General features: G+C 36.8%; 1 protein-coding gene across 2 annotated transcripts in view; it reads right to left on the reverse strand.

The window, feature by feature from the left end:
• The window catches only part of LOC108280618 (ephrin type-B receptor 1-B), a 380602-nt gene that overhangs the window by 228088 nt on the left and 126293 nt on the right, over positions 1–26221 (reverse strand). For both annotated transcript variants that reach the window (XM_017495793.3, XM_017495792.3), the window contains exon 3: positions 10348–11029. In XM_017495793.3, the coding sequence (XP_017351282.1) occupies positions 10348–11029 (682 nt within the window). The remainder of the gene's footprint in view (positions 1–10347; positions 11030–26221) is intronic.

The raw sequence follows: 26221 nt of genomic DNA on the forward strand, positions 1-26221 counted from the left end.
ATCCTGATGATAGAAATACCATGATGTATACTGAGCAGGATTTAAGCACATTTAATTGCAATGAACTGGATAAATTAAAGCAAGGTAATATTTCTGCTCAAATCGATGCTATAAATTGATTTTTCTAATGGTCTGATGTGGACTGATGTAATGTTTTTTCTTTAATCAAGAACCCCAGTTTATTTGTGAGCCTGAGCTGCAGGAAAGTGGCGAACCGACGGCCTGTACATGTCTCTCTGAGCGTGTGTCTAAATAAATAAATAAATAAATAAATAAATAAATAATATTTAAAAAGTGACCTGACGGAGACAGAGAAGAGGCATCTGTTTGTGCACACACTATAATTAGCAAGCCACTAAAAAGCGTCTCTTGAATTAGAATCTGCACTCCGCGGCTTTGTTTCTCTCACCCCCTAGTGAGAGAGAAAGAGAGCAAGAGATATGGAGACAGCAATACAAGAGATTTAGGAAGCAAAGAGAACCAGACAGACAAATAGAAGGAAAACAGCAGGACGCCTCGTTTCTCCAGCATGTATTTGGCAGGAAATGAAGTAGATCGGGTGAATTAAAACTTGTTGCTGTGCAATTCGTGAATCTTTCTAATACATCTAGAGCTGCTTTTCTGCTTGATACCAGAGGGCAACACCAGGTTATGTTGGTTTTTTTTTTCCTTCATTCTACCTACTTCAACTTCTCCCTTCCTATGTCTCTTTACCAGTTCCTTAAATAACCAGATCTCTTAAAAACACCATCTAAACATCAGTAGGTTTGATTTTTTTAATGTAAAGTTGTGGTCGGAAGTTTACATACACTCACCATGGGCATGAATGTCATGGCAATATTGGGCTTTCAGTAACTTTTCTTTTTCTGGGGCAGAATGATTGTACAACATACATCTTTAATAAATAACAAAAACAAGAATTTGGTTCACAAATTTTAATTTATTTGGGATTTTCTGTAGTCAATACAAGGTCAAAATTATACATACAGAGACAAAAACATACATACAAACCCTTAGATTATTAATTCAGTGGTGCTGTAAGCTCGAAATGTCCATTAATTTCCAATACCAAGGTCTCTTAATTTCCTGTTAGTGATCATGATTGACTACAGCTGGCAGCTTCTCTCTGCCAACATAAAAAGGGTTTGTTTGACAGCACTCATTGGATTGACCAACACACAATACTATGGGAAAGTCTAAGGAGCACAGTGCAGATCTGAAAGTCAAGAATGTCTCTTGGAGCCATTTCTAAACAACTGCAGATTCCAAGATCATCAGTTCAACTAGTGGTACATAAGTACAAGTTATTGGGAAGTGTACCCACTTTGCCCAGGTCTGGAAGAAGACCCAAACTGTCACCCTCAAGAGGAAATTGGTTCAGATGGTCAGGAAAAACCCAGGAACCACCAAGGCACAGGCCTGCCATGAACTGGAAGCTGCTGGAACATCAGTGTGTCTACAGTGTCTACAGCAAGTGAGTTTTTGGACTGAAAGGCTGCCATCCAAGAAAGAAGCCCCTGCTCCAAAATTAACATCTTCAAGCCTGTGTAAAGTTCGCGGCTGACCATATGAATAAAGAAAAAGCCTTCTGGAGGAAAGTTTTATGGTCAGATGAGACAAAGATTTAGTTGTTTGGCTACAATGACCAGAGGTATGTTTGTAGGAGAAAAGAACATTGTACCAACTGTTAAGCATGGTGGTGATAGCATTATTCTCTGGGGCTGTTTTGCTGCCAGTGGAACTGGTGCATTGCACAAAGTGGATGGAATAATGAAGAAGGAGGACTACCTTAGAATAATTCAGCATAATCTCAAACCATCAGCCTGATGGTTGAAACTTGGACATAATTGGGTGTTCCAGAGGGACAATGACCCCAAACACACATCAAAGCTGGTTGCGGAACTGATAAAGCAGGCTAACATTAAGCTTTTGGAATAGCCTCCCCAAAGTCCTCAGAGTGATCTCAATGCCATCGAAAATGTGTAGACTGTGCTTAAAAGTTGAGTCAGGGCCAGGAAACCAACAAATGTCATTAAACTTTACCAATTCTGCCAAGAAGAGAGGTCAAATATCCAACCAGAATTCTGCCAGAAGCTGGTTGATGGCTACCAAAAGCGTCTGCTTGAGGTAAAACTTGCTAAGGGACATTCAACTAAATATTAGTTGTGCTCTATGTATATTTTTGACTCTGTATGTATAATTTTGACCTTGTATTGACTACAGAAAACATATAAATAAATAAATAAATAACAACTTGTGAACCAAATTCTTGTTTTTTGTTATTTATTAAAGATGTATGTTGTACAATCATTCTGCCCCAGAAAAATAACAGTTCAAAGAAATTATTCAAAGCCCAATATTGCCATGACATTCATGTTCATGATGAGTGTATGTAAACTTCCAACCGCAACTGTAGTTGAGATGGAAAAGTCACCATAAATCTGACTGGCAATTGCTATTCAGTAATGAATGTAGGATGTTAATGGTTCAGTGAAGCCTGAAGCATTTTTGTCTCACAGGATCCAAGAATTAACATTTGGTGGATCAGTTCCCATAAAATGTGTGCATGTCCCATTTAACACAGCATGCACACATCTGCTGAAGCACAGTGAACATTTTACAGATTTTTTTGGTAGTTGAAGCTTATGTGACCAGATGATATGAGATGATATGAGAGTTAAGAGAGAATTATGTGAGTATGAGAGTGAAATTTAATTATCACTATAAATGTTGCAAGAGACACTAAAATTGTCTATTGTTATTCAAAGGTTCATTACAGTGTTAATACGTACACACTTTTTATTCTTAATCATATTTAAAAATGCTCTGATGCCAGCATCTGTTACCTATGCCTGTATGTACTGGTAAACCTAGTTTAATGTTGTGTAATATTAATGGACAGAAGACACCAAATGATAGCAATTTGAATGTATTGCACAATTAATGATGGCAAGAAAAGCAAAGCAGACTACAAACTCTGCTCTGCAAAGACATATATAGAAGAAACTACATTTTCCTTCAATACAATTAACCTGATAAAACATCATAAGCATAAAACATCATCAGCCTAAGGACTTCATTGCTAGCTGCTAAGAGAGAAAGAAATGTCTACAGACAATTTGAGGTGAGGGGAAATAACCACACTTATCCTGCATATTGTTCTTGACCATCAAGTATTCTCACACAACGAGCCACTCTGACGCAATGTAAATAAGAAACGTACTTTACTTACAGCTGTCCTGAAGTGAAATAAAACCAGCTCTCCCCCAATACATACCTATTTGATCCGAGCTAATTAATGTTGATAGCTAATACACATCATTTAAAATCAACTAGCTAGCATTATGTGTGTTCTTTTCATGGCGTCATGCCAGCACCAAATTCCGAGCCAAATTTTCCCCGAAGGTAATGGAGCATACAAACATGGCCTCCATGGACAATGATTCCCAGCACTCATACCAACACTCTAGCCGTTTCTCAATATGCATTCTTATGCGATCTCGTGTCCTTGCGTACTCGTTCTATGTCTTCATCCAAGAACACATTAGTCAAGAACGTAAGTGCTGAGGAAACATGAATTTACCTGCATGTGTTCTTGATATTAAGAGTGCAGTGGAGGGAGACTTGAGTGCACCAAACCCACTTGGTCCCAGAAGTCCCAGAAGTTATTGCAGAAAAACAATGGTGGATGACGGAAGCCTGACCCATAACTGTAAATTTTAACGCCTTTTCAACCACAATAATCTAAATATGTGTCTAATAAGAATGATTTTGATATATGATTTAGATTGAGATATACAGTACTGTGCAAAAGTTTTAGGCACCCTATTTTTTAGTACAAACTTTGTTATAGATTTCTACATTATCGAGTCAGTACAAAAAAACATTTTAGATTCCCAAACATTAGTTTTCTAGCAAACAATTAAATGTTACAGAAAAATATTTGTATGTCATTAAAGAAAGCAGCATACTACGTAAGAGACCACTTTTCAGACAAAAAAAACAAAATGAAGGGTGCTGGATTTGTTGCAAAAAATAAGCAGCAAGTGCGAAAGTTTAAGTCTCGAGAATAACTGTGGCTGGTTCTGCAAGATGATCAATAAAACTTACAGCTCATTTCCTTATAAAACTGCACAAACTAAACCGAGGACTAGTATTTTTATTTTTTTGTCACACCAAATACTGACTTTGTTTCATTTAATACTGTTTACTGCTCTTTACAGTGTTTTTGTAGAGACATTTAATTTCATGATTTTGAAGGCCTATTTGCTCTACAGCAATCTTTTGCACAGTACTGTATATTAGGGTGTTGAAAATTCAAATTTATCCATCAGAAGTATTTTAATTAAACAACACTAGCTTTCATCCTGAGGTAATGAAAAACTCGTTAATTTAGTGTTTCATTAAATAAATGTAAATAATAATGTAAATAATGTTGTGTTTGTCATTTTATGAACGTTGCAGTGTTGAATTTATTGTCTGTTCGGTGGTCCTGTCCCACTACTAGAAATGTGCTGGGACGGTCCATTGTGCAACAGGAAGATGGCAGCACATCTCAATTCTCGCAAAGATATGTTCTATGTCCTCCTGTCCTTCCGAGTTTGTTCTTGTCCATTCTTGGGATTCTTAGAATTGAGAAGCAGACACTCACTCAACTCACTGTGAAGTGTATCATTGACTGACTTATAATACCAAGCCTTTGTTCACTGTTTATTTTATTCTGGTTTTTGACTTTCTTTGTTCCTCATTTTTATGTGTTTGGATTTGTGCTGTTCATGTTGTTTGCTGATTGTCTAAACTCTGTCTGTTTCTGACCTTGCTCTTGTTTAACATTTTGGATTGTTTGCTGAACCTTAATAAACCTCACCCGCACCTGCAACCGTCTCCGCTGCCTGACACATAGACTGTAAACCAATAAAACATAAACAGATATATATATATATATATATATATATATATATATATATATATATATATATATATATATATATATATATATATATATATATATATAGGTTTAATAGGTTACTTATTCAGGTATCGAATATCAAAAAACATATACTTATACTCATAGTAAGCCTAAAAAACATAGTATTTATGCATTATATTGCTTTATTTTAGTCCTCTGACTAATATGTATGTATATGGCCTTACTTCACTGCAAACACAAATTAATCAGACCACAGACAGCTCCTACAGTGAGAGACTCCACATTCAATTATGCTCTGTGTGTGTGTGTGTGTGTGTGTGTGTGTGTGTGTGTGTGTGTGTGTGTGTGTGTGTTTGTGTGTGCATGTGTCATGTATGTATGCCTGGCATCTAGCCCTGTGGCCATAGTGGTTTAAACGCTTGAGGCATAAACAAGCCAAACGCCTGACCACAATAACCGCCATCGGTGTCATGTTCACATCTGCGTGTGTTGTCTGGCTGCAGCTTCCTCCATTACTCACTAACGAGGCCGAGCACGACTGCAGAGTCGTTAATCCGACATGGCTGCCACATAGGGAGCTGTGGTTAGAGCAGAGGACGTGGGAGCTTTATTGAAATAGAGCCGTTGATGATTGTCCAGATTTGCCCTGAAGGGGGTGATCTTATCTGACACAACATCTGGAACGGTTGGAGGAATGAATAACACGTACACACACTCACACCTGTTAGTGAGTATTCACATTCCCCTAAGCAGGAACAGAATACTGACAACTCTTATTTCTACAGTATGTGCAAGTGTGTGTGTGTGTGTGTGTGTGTGTGTGTAAGAGACACAGAAAGCAGATAGAAATACCACACTCACTGTAAAAAAAAAGGGGGGGGGCTGGGGGTCATTAGGAACATACTGAAATGTAAAGACAACCAAAAATGAACAGACCAAGCTAATAAACATTAAAACAGACACTTAATACCTTCATAATGTCACTAAACCTTTTAAATCTTTACTGTAGCTTCACTAATTGTATGCTAACACTTCAAGCCATTCTGCAGTACATTGCCACATTAAACCCTTCTACAGCAGCCTTCAGATCAAAGCAGAACTAATTAGCAGAGACCTGCTGCACAAAACATCATTATTAGAGCAGAAAAGACACACTGCTATGGCTTCTTCACACTTTAACACACACTCGCACACTCCAACACACCTTAAGAGCTTCCTGCTACAGTAAAAATAAATAAAGTCAACTACCATATAACTATACTAGAAGAAAAGATTATCATTTTTGGATCATTGTTAAAAAAATATATATTGTTGTTTTATTATTTATTATTAAGAGTGCATGTTTAATAGTTTTACCTAGATCATTTATATTATGCCATCAATGAGACCTTGTGATATAATGCATTGCTCAACCCTCATAATATCATTCGAGATAGATATTCGACGTTATCCATCCCATTTAATATCATGATCTAAAATCTAATATCCAGCCATCATGGATTTTCAGAGATTCAAGAACAAAAAAAAATCTCAATTGAATGTTCCATGGTTAAACTTCTTCTAAAGCTGAAAGTGATCTGATTAAAGGTAAGGAGGGAAAAAAGAAAAAATGTTTTTATACAAGCAGAGGACACTGAATTTATTTTCTTCACATATTGGAGCTTGTTGGAAAGCTGGGGTCAGAGCACTAGGTCAGCCTTGATCCAGCACTCCAGGTCAAGGGCTTGGCTCAAAGGCCCAGCAGTGATAGCTTTGTAGTATTGGGGCTTGAACTCATGACCTTCTGATCAATAACCCAAAGCCTTAACCAGTAAGCCACCACCACCTGACTACTACAAATATGAAAGAAATATCTGAGGAATATGATGGAACTCAGGGTTATGGTTATTGAACTTAAATCTCTTCATCCATGCCTCAAAATACCCATCTCTCAGCCACCGTTTTAACTGCACAGAAATGCAAGCATGGCAGAATCCGGGGGAAGCATACAGCACTGATAAATACTAATATTATGAGCTGTTTTGCCAAGATGAAGCAGTCTGGTAACCATGAAGATGGTAGTGTTGGACACCAAAAATTAGCAGTGCTTCTCGTTTATTAATTAGTAGTGAGATCCCTAATGTTATAAATTGGTAAACTTCTTGGCTCAGGAATGCATCAGTAATTTGCATCAGTAATCTGATGTGTCAATATATATTATGATTACAGTTAATTATAATCATAAATGACCAAATAATAATAATTCAACAATAATAAAAATAATAATAAATTATAATAATAATAAAATATTTTCGTACAAATCAACAAATTACTAAATATTTGTGCGTTTAGAGCTAACTTCAGACTTAAAGTCCCCATGAAATCAAAATTTAACTTTTGTGGATTTTAGAATTAGATGTTAGCCTTAAGTTTATCTATAAGCTAGTGTGCTCCAAAACAATGACAAAATTCACATTTAGAAGATATATGCATTCAAAATTTATAGTCTCTCTCTACCACCAATACGGATAACAATTTTGATGACATCATTCTACAATTCAGCTTCTCATCCTATTTTCTGTCCAATCAAATACTCTCTAGAATCTGAAGTGTCCTGCCCCTAACATTATAAGAATCCATGGTACTAATTGTCAAATATGGTACAAATATGGCTGCGAGGCAAACTAAGCACTATTGGCTATTTAAAAAGGAGGTGGGGCCACTCGATATGTCCCGCCCTGACTTCTTGTTTCAGTGGAATTTACTCCAACACATCAAATAATGCTATGCGTTTTAGGGCACTTCATAGGGACTTTAACTGGCCAAGTAAAATGAGACTATGGAAAGGCAGCTATCTAGTTTGTGTAAATTTATGTATAAAGAGACCTCAAGGCTTCCCATCATATTATTTGAATAAGATACTGCAATTTAATATTCAAACTTTGCTGTTTTTTTTTTTTCTTTAGAATTTTGTGCACACAGCAATACATACAAAACTCATAAATGAAGCCAAATAGACATTCAATTAATACAAAAAAACAAATGGAACCCTATAGCAGGCGGTGTAGTTGTGTAGTCTGTGCCTATGTTAACTGATGCACTGCAATGGCTGAACTGCATTGCTGGTAGATTTAGTGTACTTCCTGCTTAGGAGGCACTCATTCCCTGAACATACTTGGTACAGTAATTCATGAAGAAAATCAGTGTTGCTGAAACTTTTGTAAATCTGGTGAGAAGGTTTAGTTTAGCCTTTAGATTAGACCTACAAAAAGCATTTACACAGAATTTTACTAAAAGATTGATAAATGAGGCCCATGATGTCCTAAGAGTGATATAGCATGCCATTTCCAATAGGAATTTATTAAACTCGCACTGTTCTGTGGATCTGAAATGGACTTCTGTTAGACATACTGAATTATGTACTTCATAGGTTTTAGAAAATCATTATATTGTATCCAAAGAACCCACAATTTTATTGTCTGGTTAATGTGGTACAAACACACAAGTGTAACACTGCTGCTAACCTTCTTTCTGTCTATGTTAGTGCAAAACTAAATTATAAGCTGATAAATATGTGAAAGTGCTCAAATGCTAAATATTTTAAGTAGTTGCATTTGAATGATATTGATTAAAGGCTTTTATAGTTACCCTGTCACACAAACACACCCAACACTCTCCCAAAGCACTAGTTCTCCTGCACCAAGTGGTGTTAAATGCACTGTGTGGTAAATCTAGCTTGTGTAAAAGGTGCTCAAAGGCAGAAAGAGCTTTTTTATGGCTTTGTGGAGTTTGTCCAGCGCATCACTCTGGTGATAAGAAAACCTTGCCTGAGGACTAGAATAGACTAGGTGCCACTGTGTGAGTCAATGCATACATGTCTGCTATGCTTTTCAACATTGACCTCTCCCAGCCCATGGATTGCCCTTTTTTCTCTCTCTCTCTATCTGAGTATTGATCACAGCAGATGTCCATCAATCAATCTTATCAGCTCTGAGCATGCTCAGTTTGTGCTTCACGGACAGGCCTGGGGGATTCAATATGGCAGCACAGGTCCTGAGTGAAGGATCAGATATATAATCACAAGACCTAGGGAGACAAAATATGGCTGTGTGGGTGTGTGAGAGCACTAGAGAGAGGTAGACAGATATCTGAAGAAACAGTCAGAATGTGAAAAACTGCATCAGTTCAAAAGAGAGTAGAAGAGTTAAGGTTATGAGTCATTGCCAGTTCGCCTTAGGTCTGAATGTGTATGAGTGAGTGTGTATATGTGTTTCTACATTTTTATGTGCAAGCCCAACCACCAAAATTCAGAGATGTCAATTAGGAGCAGGTAAAAGCACGCTTTACAAATAAATATAATAACTAACTAACATTGTCAGCATCTAATTAGCAGGGTCAGCATCCAGATATTACAGATGGATGGACGGACGGACGGGCAGACGGACGGGCGGACGGACGGGCGGGCGGGCACATAGGCAGGTAGGTAGGTAGGTAGGTAGGTAGATATGTTAATGGTAGAATTAATGAATATATACAAACAGGTGACAAAACTAATTAAAAAAAAAACAAAACAAAACTGGTGACTCTTAAGCAGTAGGGGGTATTTTTCTGTAGGGGCCTTTTGCTATGGGAGGCATTTTGCTGTAGGGATATTTTGCTATGGGGGCATTGTTCTGTGGGGGCATTGTGGGGAAAATGTGTTGGCATTGTCTGTGTCCACTTTCGTAACTTAGAATGAAGCACCACTGGAAACCAATACAAAGTTATTCTGACTGATCAGCTTTATCCTATGATGAAACATTTCTAACCTAATCCACCCCATCCACAGGCCATGATGAGTCACTATATGGTTTGACAATATAATGATGTTAAGAAAATGCTAGGGTCTTCACAGTCACCAGATGTCAACACAACTCTCCACACCTCCTCTCCAACACTATTGTTAAAAGACATATTTTGAGAATATATTTTGGAAGAATGGGGCTCATTTCCCAGTACAGTTTCAGATACTTGTAGAATCTATGTCGAGCAACACTGAAGCTGTTTTGAAGACTTGTGGTTGCCCAACACCTTATTAAGTTATGTTATGCTATTTTTTTTCCTTTCATTTCTCACTTATTTTATTTACATTCTTACTTAATTAGTAGGTGAGTAAGAGGACACCAGAGCCTATACACTATAAGCTATCAAACTGGACTAGCCCTCTTATAGTATGAAGTATTCGTGCAATGTATGTGGGTAATGTGGTATCAGAGGATTAATATGCAAACGTTGCCAGTTTTATGCTTCTTTAATTGTTTCCTTATACATTATGCAATGCTGTAAAAAAAAAAAAAACCCTCTTTTATGACAACATACTGTACCAGATTTTTCAGCTGATAAAATGAAACCACAGTAGTGAACTCAAGAAAAACCAAGGCCATCTGCTGGCCTCTTACCTCTGCAGATATTGCCATTGTCAGGCTCAAAGCCAGCCTTACAGGTGCAGCCACCGATGGGCACCATCCACTCGCCATCGCCGTTGCAGTAGAGTTTGATGGGTACGTCAGCCTCCTCTGAGTTTGGGATGCAGGAACCACGAGCAATCACCAGCGACGTGCTCTCAGCACCAGTTGTAGTCTCAGGGAAGACTGCAAAGTTCTGCACAACGCTTGGGCACTTCTTGTAGAAGACACGCACAGACAGCAGTGACATGCACGCTCCATAGTCTTGGAAGGCCAGGTAAAAGCCGTTTTTGGAGAGCGGCCCAAAGCTGCGCACCTCTGTGTTGACCTTCATGAGGCGCCCACCAAAGTCCACCTGAGAGAAGCTCTCGTCTGCAGCAATGGTGTCTACCTTGAGGTAGGGTGCCTCTGTCCAGAATGTGGCCCCCTTGGTGGCGATCACCTGGTCGCTCTCGTAGTAGTACAAGTTGAATGTCTCTTTGCATGAGCCAGGAACACGTGGGATGCTGCTGCAGTCACGTACTGTGAAGCGCATCTCCACATAGACACGCTGGGCAGCACGACGACGCACAAATGTGGTCACTAACCAGTTGTTTTGGCTTGACTCAAACACATTGCACACTTGGTATGTACGAATGGTGTTTAGGTTCTCATCATAGCCGCTCACCTCCTCCCACTGATAATGCAAAACACACAGAGAGAAAAGGCTTTGGGTTAGTGAAGGAGACTGACAGACAATAATGATCAGGACTGTGTTGTTTTCTCATTACAGAGTCTGGGTCAGCAGGAAGTGCTATCAAGCTATCATTCTCCCATTCTCATCTATTCTCACACTGTGAAAATGTAAACTGCTCTAACATTGTCACAATCTCACACTTCGTTGTAAAAATAAGCCAAGGTGACTGGGCTTGTGTTAAATCCTTAAAGATGTATTGCAGCTTATCCAAGCAGCTTAATAAGTGCTCAAGGTGACAGAACTGATCAAGATCACTGGATGAGTGACAAAATGATTAAAAGGAAAATCCTGTAACCTTGACTTTAATACTACCACACATTCAAAATGATCTGGATGACCGCAAGCCTATATAGTACTGGTGTAACGCAATGCCACTATCTGTATCTGTTTAATGCTCCAAATATTTGTAAATGGATTCAAATTAATACTGGAAATGGCCATGGTCTAAACTGTATATACTGAGAAATGGGCAGGAGTATTTTTTTTGCATCCACATGTGACATGTTCTAATGAATTTAGTTGGTTTTATTTTCCAAAATATAATTAATCCTCTGGTTTTATTGTATTAAAAAAAAAAATACATAAATAAAAAAAAAAGCTGTAACCCTGAGCAGGCAGTTGCTAAAGATTAATGAATTAATGTTGTAGTGTATTTATGTTAAAAAATGTGTTCTTAACTGTTTAGGTGTGTCCCATGGGATCCCAGTCCCAATACACACCTCTGGTCTCAACCAGTTGCCTGTGAACCTTTCTGGCACGTTTTCCTATATGTACCTGTATCTGTTTAGAACATATCTGTTGATTCTGAATATGTGTTCATATTCAGTTGCAACGTGTTAGTCAGTTACATCCCTACTTCATACACAAGATCTGTGATAATTTGGAGAGTAAATGGCATAAAATTGATGTGTTTGCATACAAATAAAGTGTATCTGCAAAATATCTAGCAAAAGTAAGTCAGAAGAACCTGACTGAAGCAGGTAAGAACATGGACTAGTTTTAAGATTTATTTTTTTTTCCATTGAGAAAGGTCACTGGATGAAATAACCTGCACCACTGAGCTGAAAGATCTGAGATGTTTCATTTCATTTCATTTTCTTGTTGCAGAGTTTAGGTCAGCTGGAAGTGCCTTCAAACAACTTAACAACTGAAGCTTAACACATAAAGACACATAAAAAAACAAAAAACAAAACAAAACAAAAAAACAACAACACAAGTAATACATAAAAAAAATAAATAAACCTGAGATGTCTAGTAATAGTAAATCAAAGTAACAAAGCTGGTCTTATAATACTGAATACATTTCAACACTTATCCAAAGAGTTTCACTAGTTAATACAGTCACAAAATTGATTAAACATCTTGAATGAGTTGGATCATCATGAACAGCCAAGAAAAATAGTTGTCTTCATTAAACAAAGCCATTGTCACTATGATTCTTATGAAACTGCCATTCATTCCTCTCAAGTGTTTACAAATATACACTGAAAACCCAAACAAGTTGACTATACTCAAATGATTAAGTAAACTTAACTTGGTGCTCATGTAGAATGTACTTAAATTGTTAAGTTCCGTGTGTACTTTAACTTGTCAGCTTTATCACTGCTGTCACTTTGGTTACATTTATACATTGTGAACATAAAATAATAAGTCCTGCAATCATGGATTGCTTTGAAATAAATCGGCCAAGAATCATGCTTTACAAAAAGGGCTTAATTAGTAGAAACTGGTGTGGATAGGTGCGGAGGAAGATTCAGGATGCAGGTGGAGTTTCAACAGTGCTCTGGGCTCACATTTATTTTCACTGTGTCTTCACCACACTTTCAAAACTCAAGACAGAGGAACACAAACAGAAAAGGGGAGCGTTTAATTCTGCATGTTATGCATGCAAGATATAAGTATGGGAAGTAGAACAACCCAAAAGCATGACGACATGGTGAAACAGCACAAACACACAACAGACCAATTACCTGCGCAAACTACTAGACCGCCCAGCATGAGCTACTAGGTGGCACAATGCAGATCAGTTTACACATGCAACACTGTACACAAAATGTGTGCACTGCAGTGAGCAACATCACTAGTCATTATTCATTTGCCGTGTTAGTGTAATATCCCATGGCCCTGCAAACAGATGGCAAAATCGTACAATGTAGTTCATAAAGTGATGAAGCCCTTGAGGTTTTTAAAATGATTATGTGTGTGTATACAATATATATTATATATATATATATATATATATATATATATATATATATATATATATATATATATATATCCTGGAATCTATCCCAGGGAACTTGGAGCATAAGGCAGGGGACACCTTGGAGGGGGTGCCAACCCATTGCAGACACACACACACACACACCCATTCACACACTACAGACAACTTAGATCTGGGCAGAGGTGGGAATCGAACCACCAACCCAATGTTTAGTCTAATACTTGACATTAAGAATGATTAGATTGACTGAAATCTTTAATAAACATAAACTGTTTTATCTGCCACTAAGCTATTGTAGTATCGACAACAGAGCCTGCACTGCTGTAGCATTTTCACATTATGCAATCATAAACAAGTTATATATATATATATATTTTTTTTTTATTGGAGTTATTTTTATGGATGTTGTAATCATCAACATGATTTAGAGTGGAACTTGGATGCCCTGAATCTGTACTGTTGTCTGCATTTATTACTTCTCATGAAATATTTATGGCAATAGAATTCACAAAAAAAAAAAAAGAGAGAGAAAATCTTTGGTGCCCCTTATGAACTTCAAATAAAAATAAAACTTGTTTGCAATACTTTATATGCGTATTAACACATAACAACATTCTGTCAAGAGCACGCAGAGGCGGATTAGGAAATCCTGTGCCCATGGGCAGGAACCTAAGCAAGGCCAGCTCCCCACAACATGAACCAATGCACTACAGTACATACAATCAATTTCTTCCCTTCTCACCTTGCAAACTCATTCAATAAATCATCAAAGTCCAGCTCTTTACCAAGCTCTGATTCCATGATCAGCAGTGACAACATGAAGAGTCTTTTCAACAAGTTCTCTGGGGTTTGCTTTTAATCTGATCCATTAGTGCAAAATGAATGTTCTCTGGCTTCTCTTTCCTTTTTACGTTTTCTTTTCCTTGACACATGGATATCTATGTTTTTTTTAGCTGTGATGTGGAACAAATTCATAATTACATGATCTTAAACTGTAATTAGTGTGAGCCAGAGGAGAGAATATAGCAGTGAACTGTGTCTATAGAGCCACCGTGTCTAAAACAAAAGATTTGGATCTGTGGAATGTATGTGCTAGAGAGAGAGAGAGAGAGAGAGAGAGAGAGAGGTGACGGTTATTTTCAGATGGTTTTTATATTAGTGTAATGTAGAGAAATACATTAGCACTACAGGGATAATGGCACCAGTACACACTATAATAACACTTCTGATGATTAAGAATTCACACCAACTCATACAAAACATAGGGTGAGGGGCAAGGTTAGTGGATTTTTTTTTGTTGTTGTCCAGCAGACATTGCTCTTACAAAAAAATGCATTATATATGGATTATGAAGAAGAAATGATTGGTTAGGTGGAATTATTAAAGTAAAGTAAATAAGCATGCTCCTGAGTCCATAGGTCCAAGAACGTATTGAAATCATTCTCATGGCTGGATCGGGAAGCTTTGGCAAGGTTGAGATGGACTGTAAGGGTTGTGGATCAACCGAGAAGTCAATGTCCACGAACATCCACTGACCAGGTGGATTTTGACAGGTTTTGACAGGTGACAGTTTTAAGCAATGAAATGTAGAAATGGAAACTGATACTAGAGTTGTTGTTGTTTTTTTTTTATAAGCTATTTTGTTGTGTTACAAAAATCAGACAAAGTGTGCTAACATGTTAACTGTTGGATTATATACAGTATAAACTAACAGTAGTGTAGTGAGATTTTGTTTGAATTCACATAAATTTACATTTTGAAATATTTTCATACCAATTTCCATCTATCCATCCATCCATCCATCTATCCACCCATTTTCTATACCGTTATCCTACAGGGTCATGGGGAACCTGGAGCCTCCCAGAGAGCATGGGGCACAAGGCGGGGTACACCCTGGACGGGGTTTCATACAAATTTATTTGAGCAAATCAAATATTATAATGTATGTACATATTTGTCCATTTTAGACCATGTTGGAGTTTAGATAAATAGGACAATGTGTTTGTGACCTCTCATGGTTTAACCAACTAGATTTATGAAATATATAGAGTTATGTATTAGATTTATGAAATGCAAACTTTTCAACCTCTCTTCTATAAGTAAAAAAAGATAAATGTACCTTCCATACTACTACTACTGCTGCTACTACTACTACTACTACCACCACACACACACACACACACACACACACACACACACACACACACACACACACACATAGTCCCAGTTACAGCAAGTTAGGTCTTTTGTTGACATGCTCTCTGACCATAGCTGTCTCTTTGATATAGAGAGTGCTGTGAGGTCACCTAATGGTCTGTGTGTTGTGCCAAATCTGAACTGCTGCAAAGCCACATGGGAAATCACTTACATTTTAACAGAACTGGGGATGGAGGAAAACCTATTTTGAGGGAATAAAGTTAATTATAAAAACAAAAAATTCAGTCTTTTTTATGTTTAAAATATATAATATAGGACATCTCACAGGACATGTTTTTCTTTTTTTCTTTTCTTTTTTTTTCTGCACCCTGCTTGGCCGGAAATGTGACCCAAACATCCACAGAATGCGAATTATAATCAGCACGTAAATGTGTCCGTGACCGGATTCAAATGTCTACATGATGACGATTCCTCTGTTTAATGGATTATAATCAGTGGAATCCAAAACAAATCAATGTGGCGAGAGTAAGCATGCACAAGCATCAGTTTTAACAAAACAGTCTCCATGATGAGGTTTTGAACAAACAAAGCAAAGCTGCATCTGATGCAAAGAGATTTATAATGAGAGACCGAAAATCTATGCTCAAAACAATGCAGGCAGGCCAAATAAAATAAATTATTTAATTACAAAAAAAAATCAACATACAAACAAATTAATTAATTCAATCATTAATAAAACTTAATTTAGACATAAGCATGCTTGGCAACTTGAAAATAAAACAAATAATAATAATTATGTATAAATGAGTCAGTAAATGAGTTTAAGTAAAGAAAGAAAGAAAGAAAGAAAGAAAGAAAGAAAGAAAGAAAGAAAGAAAGAAATGAGCAGGGTTTTTAAAAATCAAAAATAAAATAAATGATCACACTGACAGCGGTAGTAAATTTAGCTAATTCCTTTGTGTTGCAAAATCACTTTGTCTTATGATAAGTGCTGCAAATTTTTCATAATGTCAATTGAAAATGAAGATGGATCTTCCATTTACTCCCTATATCTGTTAAACCCACCGTGAGAACTGAGACGGAAAGAGCACACCATTAACCCTCAACCCTGCACACATTTCATCATTTTAATGGTAGAAACTGCTGAAAGAAAGACTCTTGAACTTTCTTAGACAAACAAACACACACCAAAAAGATTTATGTAATAAATATGTAATTACACAATAGGTACATTATAATAACAGGTAATGACTAATCAACCGCTGAAAAACCAAATAAATTTTGTAGAAAGCCTGTGACTAGAAAAGGAAAATTGGAAAATGAAATGACGATCCTGGATAGGGATCGAATTGCAAAACGAGTGGTGAGATGATAAACGAGTTTGCAGAAAGCCCAAACCCAAATGAAAGCCTATTTTTTTCTCTCCATCTCCCTCCATCCCAAGTGCGCCTCCACCTCCGCCCCTCTTGCCTCTCCTCACTAATGCTAATTTATCAGAATTACATGGAGCTGTCCAACGGCTTGGTCATTAATCCAGTGGAGTCTGGGACCCAGGGGCCGTCAGTCTGGGGAGTGTCTTCTCTCTGTCTGCTCAAATGACTGCCATCGCTCACCGGCCCCACGCCACACATACACACACACACACACACACACACACACACACACACACTTTCTCTCTCTCTCTCTCTCTCTCTCTCTCTCTCTCTCTCTCTCTCTCTCAGCCTGGGGTACTTCACATCTCACACCTGCTTGTGTGTGATGTAGCCCGTATGAGCACACATACACACACAAATTCATATATTGCAATAATGTTTCAAGACAATATTGAGTATAACAGAAAAATGCACACACCTACACACAAAGACACACACTGGAGCACACTCATATATCATCCTAATCTAATAGATGCTTTGTGTGACACTCCTGTTTATTGGGTGTGGCAGCAGCGCTAATATTCACATCCAAAACCAGCCAAACACAGCGAATCTGGTAGATTTTCATCTTTCTACTGCATAAACTAACACAAAAACAAACTCTTCCATGCTCTTTCATTACTTCCTAACAAAAAGTAAAAGTAGAAATTAAAGTGAACATGGCTAAAGTAGCGTCGATGTAATGCCCTGTGATATGTACAGCTATGTATGTTAGGTTTAAGGGGTTAAAAACAGCCATTTTTAAATACAAAATTCACATGCACACATTCTTCTTAACTATAGTGAACAACACATTTTTCTTAGAATAAGAAGAAGGAAAGTGTACATACTTTTCTAGTGTCTAGATCTTAACTAACACAGGAGAATGGCAACTTTTTTTCTGAAAATGCGTGGTGGTTATTATAAAACCCCTTATACATGCACACATACATATTGTGTTTCTAACACAAACAATATTTAACAGCATTGTAATCACTTTCTATTATTTCCATTTAAATTATTATTTATATAATAATTTGATTTAGTTTATATGGTATTAGATCTATAATATAATAATTATTTAATAATAGTTTTACTGATATTCTCTCTCTCAGTTTATTTGTATATGTATATATACTGAAATATATTAAATATTTTATATATATATATATATATATATATATATATATATATATATATATATATATATATATATATATATATATATATATATATATATATATATATACACACACACAACTGTCATCACAGATTCATATGTTGATTGGCTCATCTGTCATTTTTATCGGGGGGGAGGAAAACTCTTTTGCCGTATTTTTAAGTGTTGACTCATTGTACTCTGATGTTAAACTATGGATCTCCTATGCAAAAAACATAGGCTGGCAGATCAAAAATGAATAAGTAAGTGGACATAAAATAATTATTGCATGCATTCATTTTGTATAACATTTTTTTTTTTAATTGTTATTATTTTATGAGCTCATTAATGTTGTATCTGTACTAATGATATGAAAGTCAGGGGTGGTTAAATCAGTAGTTCAAGAGCTCAGGACAAGTTATTTGACTTTTTTTGTAATCACAGTTTCCCAGCAGACAAGTACACTAAAATTAAAAGTTTATTTAATTTACTTAATTCAAGTGTTTGCATCAGTTCCATATGAATGAACGGAGTTACAGTAACACAGTGTGTTTTCGGACATCTAACATGATTTGATCATGTATTTTCAAAGCATCAAACCTACTGCCTTTATTGGAGTTGGGAACTGAACCCGGGTTACTGGCGTTCTGTGACAACCATTCGTTGTCAACCATACCATCATTCACGTCCATCATCCTTTCAGAATCAGCAACACACGGGTATGAGGAAACACCAAAAGTGAGTAAAATAAAGTGCAGCACAACGATGTCATGTAGGCTGACTGTTGGACTGGTTGGACTCAAGTCTGGTCTCAAGACATTTTCGGTATTGACTTGGATTTGTCTCAGATTTAGTGGTATTTGTACTTGGACTTGTCTCAGGCATTGATCTCCCTAAATATAATCTCAGCTAATCCTGGTCTTGGACTTATGTATAATTGGCATTCTTGACTCTTTAAAATAAAGATCCTAGTGAGACTCAAATGATATATTTTACATGGAATGCAGTGAGAGGACTGAACACACCAACTCATGAAACACTGACCAACAACCTAGATGCAAACACAGTGTGCAACATGGAAAGGAGAATAATCATATATTGTTCCTTTAATCTGTAATAATGCACTTAAATAGCTAATCAACTCACTATTTGTTATTATTTCATGTTAACCACAAGTTTTTTGGCTACTTATTTAGTGTTTGGGAATCCAAACCATGTAACTGAGCACATGAGAGGGTTTACTCATTTAATTTTTGGCTTCGCTAATAAATGTATGTTTTTCTCACCCCTGAAGATGGTACACAAAATGATCAGCCAGTTTTCTTTTGTGTTTTTTTTTTTTTTTGATTGTTTCTTCTTTTTTTTTAATTGATGTACAGCTGATTGCATCTTTTGTCAAAGATAATCCTTTATATTCATGAATTTGCATGGGGAACATCTTGAACAGCGTATGCTTCAGTGCCAGGGTTTACCTGACAGAATATCTAGGACATTTCTGAAAAGTCTTTCACTTGCTATCAGCTGTGCAAGTAATATGCTTCTGAAGCTGCAGGAGGTAAAACTGGTGAAGTTTATATGACAGTATAAGATTATGTTATGTATATTTATTATAAATTAATTAATGAGGATGTCATCCATACAAATGAACTTAACCTTTAGAATTAATTATTAAGAATACTTCTGTGTCTAATTAACATTAAATGAATTAAATATTCTTTTTCTTCTTCTTCTTTTTTTTTGCTGTCAGGTCACTAATCAGACCAGAGAGGTAAAATAAACTGAAAAATCTGTGAAATGTTTTCCTTTCTAAGATAATGTCTGTAATCCTCTAGCTAGTCTCTGATCCAATTAACTGCCTTCTGAAATAAGTTACATACAGTGGTGTTTGAAAGTTTGAAGAATTTTCTATATATCTGCATAAATATGTCCTAAAACGTCATCAGATTTTCCCAAAAGTCCTAAAAGTAGATAAAGAGAACCCGATTAAACAACCATTTGTTTAATCGGGTTCTCTTTGTCTACTTTTAGGATTTCTGGTGACACCGCTGTAATTGTCATAGAAAAACAGCACAATAGACAATTTACTCATAAGACACAGGAAACCTTACATTTGGGCAGTTACTTTTTGTGTTGTACATATGTATATATGTATTGTTCTTCTAACTATTGTTTTGTCTAACCAGGGTTTTCTGTTAGCCAGTAAATACCGATTTTTGACCGTTAAAAATTCAAAATGGCAGTTTAAATAAAACATTGTCAGACACAGTGTCTGGTAAAAATATTAACACGAAGCAGACATTAGACAAAGTACGTTCGGGCCTCTGTCTGTGCAAAATTAGTTGTTTTTTTTTTCAAGTTTTACTGTAATGTGTACTCTGTACTCCAGTGTGAAACACAGGACACATTCGATTTCACTTCGGCAGCAAATTGCTTCTTTGTCATGAACAATTGCAGAAAATAGTCATAAAAATAAAGAGAAACAAATTAGCGTGGGAAATTATGATTTTTGTTATTTTAATATCTCTTTGTAAACAAAAATATATGTGGAAAACTGCAGTTTAATGCTTTGCTGCATCCTGTTTTTGTTTTGAATGTCTGCTTTATATTACACTAATTCCATGACTGTCGTTTGTTATTTTGAATACTATGGAATTATGTAATAAATAAAATTTTATCTTAATTTTATTACCCACCACCACAATCGCAGTCCAAAATGTTACAGTGCAAAAGAAACCAGATGACCAGATTTTTTCCAGTTTGTCTGATAAACTATATCATTCCTGGACACGTTGGCCACCTCCAAAATTTCTTAGTGGAAATTCTGTGTCTAACTTGGTGTCTATTTACAGTATAACATTTCCTAATTTGCAGTACATTTTGTCCCGTTATGATCTTGTACTTCACTGTAGAAGTTTAAAAAAAAAAAATAAATAAAATAATAATAATAATAATAATAATAATAATAATAATAATTATATATATATATATATATATATATATATATATATATATATATATATATATATATATATATATATAAGGCTTTGGAGAATGCTCTGTCATTCTACTGTACACTAGTATATGGTTAGAATGGCAATATATCTCCCTACTCTATAAATACTTTTGATTAGATAAACCACAACTGCTACAGAAGCTGTGCTAGTTCATGTTTAGCAAACTAGAGTCGCTTTCATATGTTTATCGATTCAGGTCAGTCATCTGAAATACTTTGCGGGGTGTGGACCTGACAGTTAACGACCCCTGATACAGAAGCTGCTACCATGTTGTTAAAAAAACCTGTTTGTTTGCAGTACCTGTTCTATTGACTAGATTTTACATCAGTCAGAGAAAGAGAGCATCCTAAAGAGAAAGTGAGAAGAGAACAAGCTACATCAAGCATATAAATCCATTTGCCTTTGACAGAGAGAAAAAAAAGTTTTTCCTGTATGGAGTTAGAGTGGAGAGAAAATGAAAAAAAAAAAAAATAATAATAATGACAGCACAGTTACATAAGGAGTCATCTTTGCCATAATGGAAAAGCCAGTGTTCCAAACATCAAACATTTCCACACGGATTTTCAAATAGCTGTGTGTGTGTGTGTGTGTGTGTGTGTGTGTGTGTGTGTGTGTGTGTGTGTGTGTGTGTGTGTGTGTGTGTGTGTGTGTGTGTTCTTATTGCTGGGTAATAGCAGTTGAATGTTGGTGAGTGCATTATTCGGTACCTTATGGAGGTAAAGCGGAACAAGGGAAGACATAAAGATAAAGAAAAGTGCAAAAAAGAGAGAAAGTGATGAGTGTCTGCACAATGTTTAATCTTTGCCCAAATATGGACTGTTTAACTGTCTCTCCACACTCTCTTTCCTTTTCTCTATTCATCTTTCTCTCTCATTCTAGTTTTCTTGCTCTCACTCTGAAGACCGCTTAAGATGAAGAAAAATACAAAGCGAACAAATCTCCATGATCCACTATCATGAATCAAAGTCTCTCCGGGCACTGCCGGTTTGTAAAAATTTCATGTGCGAGGTCATTTCCTAGGAAGCTCAGTGTTCATATATCAGAGTACTGCCTGCACACCACATAGACACATACAGTACGCACACACACAAACACACACCATTGTCTCAAATATGACTATTCTCCCAAATGTCTTTACACACACAAGTGACACATAAAACTTCTAACTGTAGCAACCTGTGCAAACACCATCACACATGCATGTTAGATATCTTAACATCATTTCTCTTGACAGAACAAGGTTACACTGTTTTGCCTTGCTTCCCCCTCACCTTAATGCAACACTGCCAATTTAAGAGAGGAAAGAAGTAAGTGTGTGTGTGTGTGTGTGTGTGTGTGTGTGTGTGTGTGTGTGTGTGTGTGTGTGTGTGTGTGTGTGACAGAGAAAAAGAGAGGGAGAGAGAGAGAGAGAGGCAGAATAGGAAATTAGCCAAAGATATAAACATTGGACAGCGCAGAAGAGAAATAGTGAGACAGAGGCAGATAGTGAAAGAGAAGAGAAAAAGAAAGAGATAAATTCCTCTCAACACACCTCTGCTCAGTCCTCTTAGGAATTCAGCACACCATCCACACAACCATATAACTCTCCATCACAGACATAGAGCGTGTGTGTGTTTCTATGAGAGAGTGTGTCTATGATCGAGAGTGTCTATGAGAGTTTGTCTATGACAGATTGCGTGTATGAGAGTGTGTGTCTATGAGAGAGAGTGTGTCTATGCGAATGTGTGTCTATGAAAGAGAATGTGTCTATGAGAGAGTGTGTATATGAAACTGTGGGTTTTTGAAAGAGTGTGTCTGAGTGAGTGTGTGTATAAGAGAGTGTATCTATGGGAGAGAGTGTCTATGACAATGTGTGTCTGTTAAAGAGTGTGTCTATGAGTGAGTGTATATATGTGAGACTGTGTGTCTATGAAAATGTGTGTCTATGAAACAATGTGTCTATGAAAGAGTGTGCATACATGAGACTGTGTATCTATGAAAGAGAGTGTGTCTATGGGGGAGAGTGTCTATGGGAGAGTGTGTATATATGAGACAATCGGTCCATTAGAGAGTGTCTATGGGAGACTGGGTCTATAGGAGAAAGTGTGTCTATGGGAGAGTGTGTCTATAAGACTGTGGGTCTATGAAAGAGAGTGTGTCTATGAGAGTGTGCCTATAGAAGAGTGTGTCTATGGGAGAGAAGTGCCTATGGGGAAGAGAGTATTTGTATGCATACATCTTTCAGCTGTCATGGTCACTGACCCAGTGATGGAATGCAAGCAAGGCTGTGTGTTGTGTTCGTTCGTTCCCTCTCTCTCTCTCTCTCTCTCTCTCTCTCTCTCTCTCTCTCTCAGTTTCTCTCTATCTATCTATCTATCTATCTACTTCTGTTTACTACAACTGGTTGTAAGGTTAGCACTACACTAAATTTATATACAGTTGTGCCTAAAAGTTTACACACCCCTTGAATCTGCTAAATCTTAATACTGTTAATAAAATAAGTGTGATCATAAAAATCCCATGTTGTTGTTTTTTTTTTTCATTTAGTACTGTCCTGAATAAGCTATTTCCCATAACAGATGTTTATTTGTTTATTTATAGTCCACCAGACAAGATAATAGCTGAATTTATAAAAAAAAAAATACCCAGTTCAAAAGTTTACATACCCTTGATTCTTAATACTATGTTTTGTTACCTGGATGATCCACGACTGTGTTTGTGTTTTGTGATCGCTTTTCCTGAGTCCCTTGTTTGTCCTGAGCAGTTAAACTGCCCACTGTTTTTTCAGAAAAATCCCCCAGTTCCTGCACATTCTTTGCTTTTCCAGTATATTCTGCATATTTGACCCCTTTCCAGTAGTGGTTATATGATGTTGAGTTCCATCTTTTCACAGTGTGGACTGAGGGACTCGTACACAAATATTACATAAGGTGCAAACATTTACTGATGCTCAAGAAGGTAACATGATACATTAACAGCCAGGGGGATGTAAACCTTTGAACAGGATGATCGGTGTAAATTGTTAGTATTTTGTCTTTTGGGAGACATGTAAATCTTATCTAGCACCTGAAGGGCAGTACTAAATGAAAAAAAAGATATTTAAACAAAATAATAACAATTTACACTTATCAACCTGTTCAAAAGTTTACATCCCTCTGGCTCTTAATGTATCGTGATACCATCTTGAGCATCAGTTTTTGAGTGTACTAAAGAAACAAAAAAAGTGCTTAAATCAGACACAATTAATGCTGTATGTGCCAGGAAATTCAGCAACACTCAGAATGTCCATTACACGTTCAACTCACTCTCTCAGAAGACAGCAGCAAGCAAGTGCACTCCATAACACCATGCAAACAAGCCTGCTGTTGCCAAATGGAACAAGGCCTTCAGAGTGTTACTGCTGCGGTGGAATCCAGCCACTCTGACTCAGAAATGTGCATTGGGGTTGGGATACTACTAACCCAACAAAAAAAAAATGTTTTTTAATTTGATTAAGTTTGTTTTTGGGGCATGGTGACTTAGTGGTTAGCATATTTGCTTCCGGTGTTGTGGTTTGATTCCCGCCTCCACCCTATTTGTGCAGAGTTTGCTTGTTCTCTCCGTGTTTTGTGGGTTTCCTCTGGGTACTCTGGTTTCCTCCCCAGTTCAAAATCATGCACTGTAGGCTGATTGGAATTTACAAATTGCCTGTAGTGTGTGTGTGATTGTCCCCTGTGATGGGTTGACACCCTGCCCAGGGTGTCACCTGCCTTGTGCCCCAAGTCCCCTGGGATAGGGTATGTTAGGAGGGAACTTGATTTGCTTGCCCAAATGGAAGTCCATATTTTCTTTAATAATTAATATCAATAGTAATGATTAATAATGATTAATAATACACAATTAATAATTAAAATCACACAATAATTTTAATTATTGTATATACACTATACACTCTGTTTACTTACTGTACTTATTCAGGCACTATATTTCACCTACATTCTTGTGCCTTTTTTTTTTAAATATATAGAATTTATATATATATATATATATATATATATATATATATATATATATATATATATATATATATATATATATATATATATATATATTTACACAAACAAGCGCTAGCTTACTGTGAGAATCAATTCTTTTTGCTGACCTCAACCAGGTAGGAAGTAAAAAGTTTTAGGTTTGAAAATACAGAGGCCATCAGCTGTATACACAGTATAAGTGACCTGGACTGCTATGGAGGGGTTTGTTTATTTTTTGACAAGGTACAATTTAGTTATGTTTGATCTGACCACTTCACACGTGTGGTTAAAAACGAGCAGCCTACAATCAAATTTAAGGGGGAAAAAGGTAGTTGAGAAAGTGGGCATAGGTACAGGTTCACCGAAACTGGGCAGTTAAAAGATTGGAAAAAGACTAGAAGATATTTTTGAAATCTTCAACTGCCCAACCTGTGTCCACTGTAGCCTCAGATTCCTATTTTTGGCTGAAAGAAGTGGAACCCAATGTGGTCTTCTGCTGTTGTAGTGCATCCACCTAGATGTTCAGTGTGTTATGCATTCTGAGATGCTTTTCTGCTCAGCATGGTTGTAAAGAGTGATAATTTGAGTTACAGCAGCCTTTCTATCAACTCAAACCATTTTACTCATGACGCATTTCGCTCTGATCTCTCTCAACAACATGAATTAGTGCTCACTAGATGTTTTTTCGTTTGCTTGTTTTTTGTGTTATGTTGTGAAAACTCAGGAAACTGTTGTGTGTGAAAATCCCAAGGGATCAGCAGTTTTCAAAATACTCGGACCAAACCTGGCACCAACAACTATGCCACGGTCAAAGCCTGAGATCTCCATTCTGATGTTTGATGTGAACATTGATGTGAACATCTTGTACCTGCATGATTTCATGCCTTGCACTGCTACCACATGATTGGCTGATTGGATAACTGCATGCTTGAGCAGGTGTACAGATGTTCCTATTCAAGTATCTGGTGAGTGTATCAGTCGCCAACTGCTCATGCACAAAAGCGCAGCTCTTATCAACAAATTCCCACTGCTTCTTACTCGCAATTTATCATCATAATTGTGTTTGTGTGTTCTCGGCTTTACAGCATTGCCATGTGATAAGTGTGTGTAACGGGCTTGATAATTCAGCGTGTGCTGAGTTGAATGGCGTGCTAGTTAAGCTCACTCTGTCTTT

Source organism: Ictalurus punctatus, chromosome 20 (assembly GCF_001660625.3).
Source record: "Ictalurus punctatus breed USDA103 chromosome 20, Coco_2.0, whole genome shotgun sequence".
Classification (NCBI taxonomy): Eukaryota; Metazoa; Chordata; class Actinopteri; order Siluriformes; family Ictaluridae; genus Ictalurus; species Ictalurus punctatus.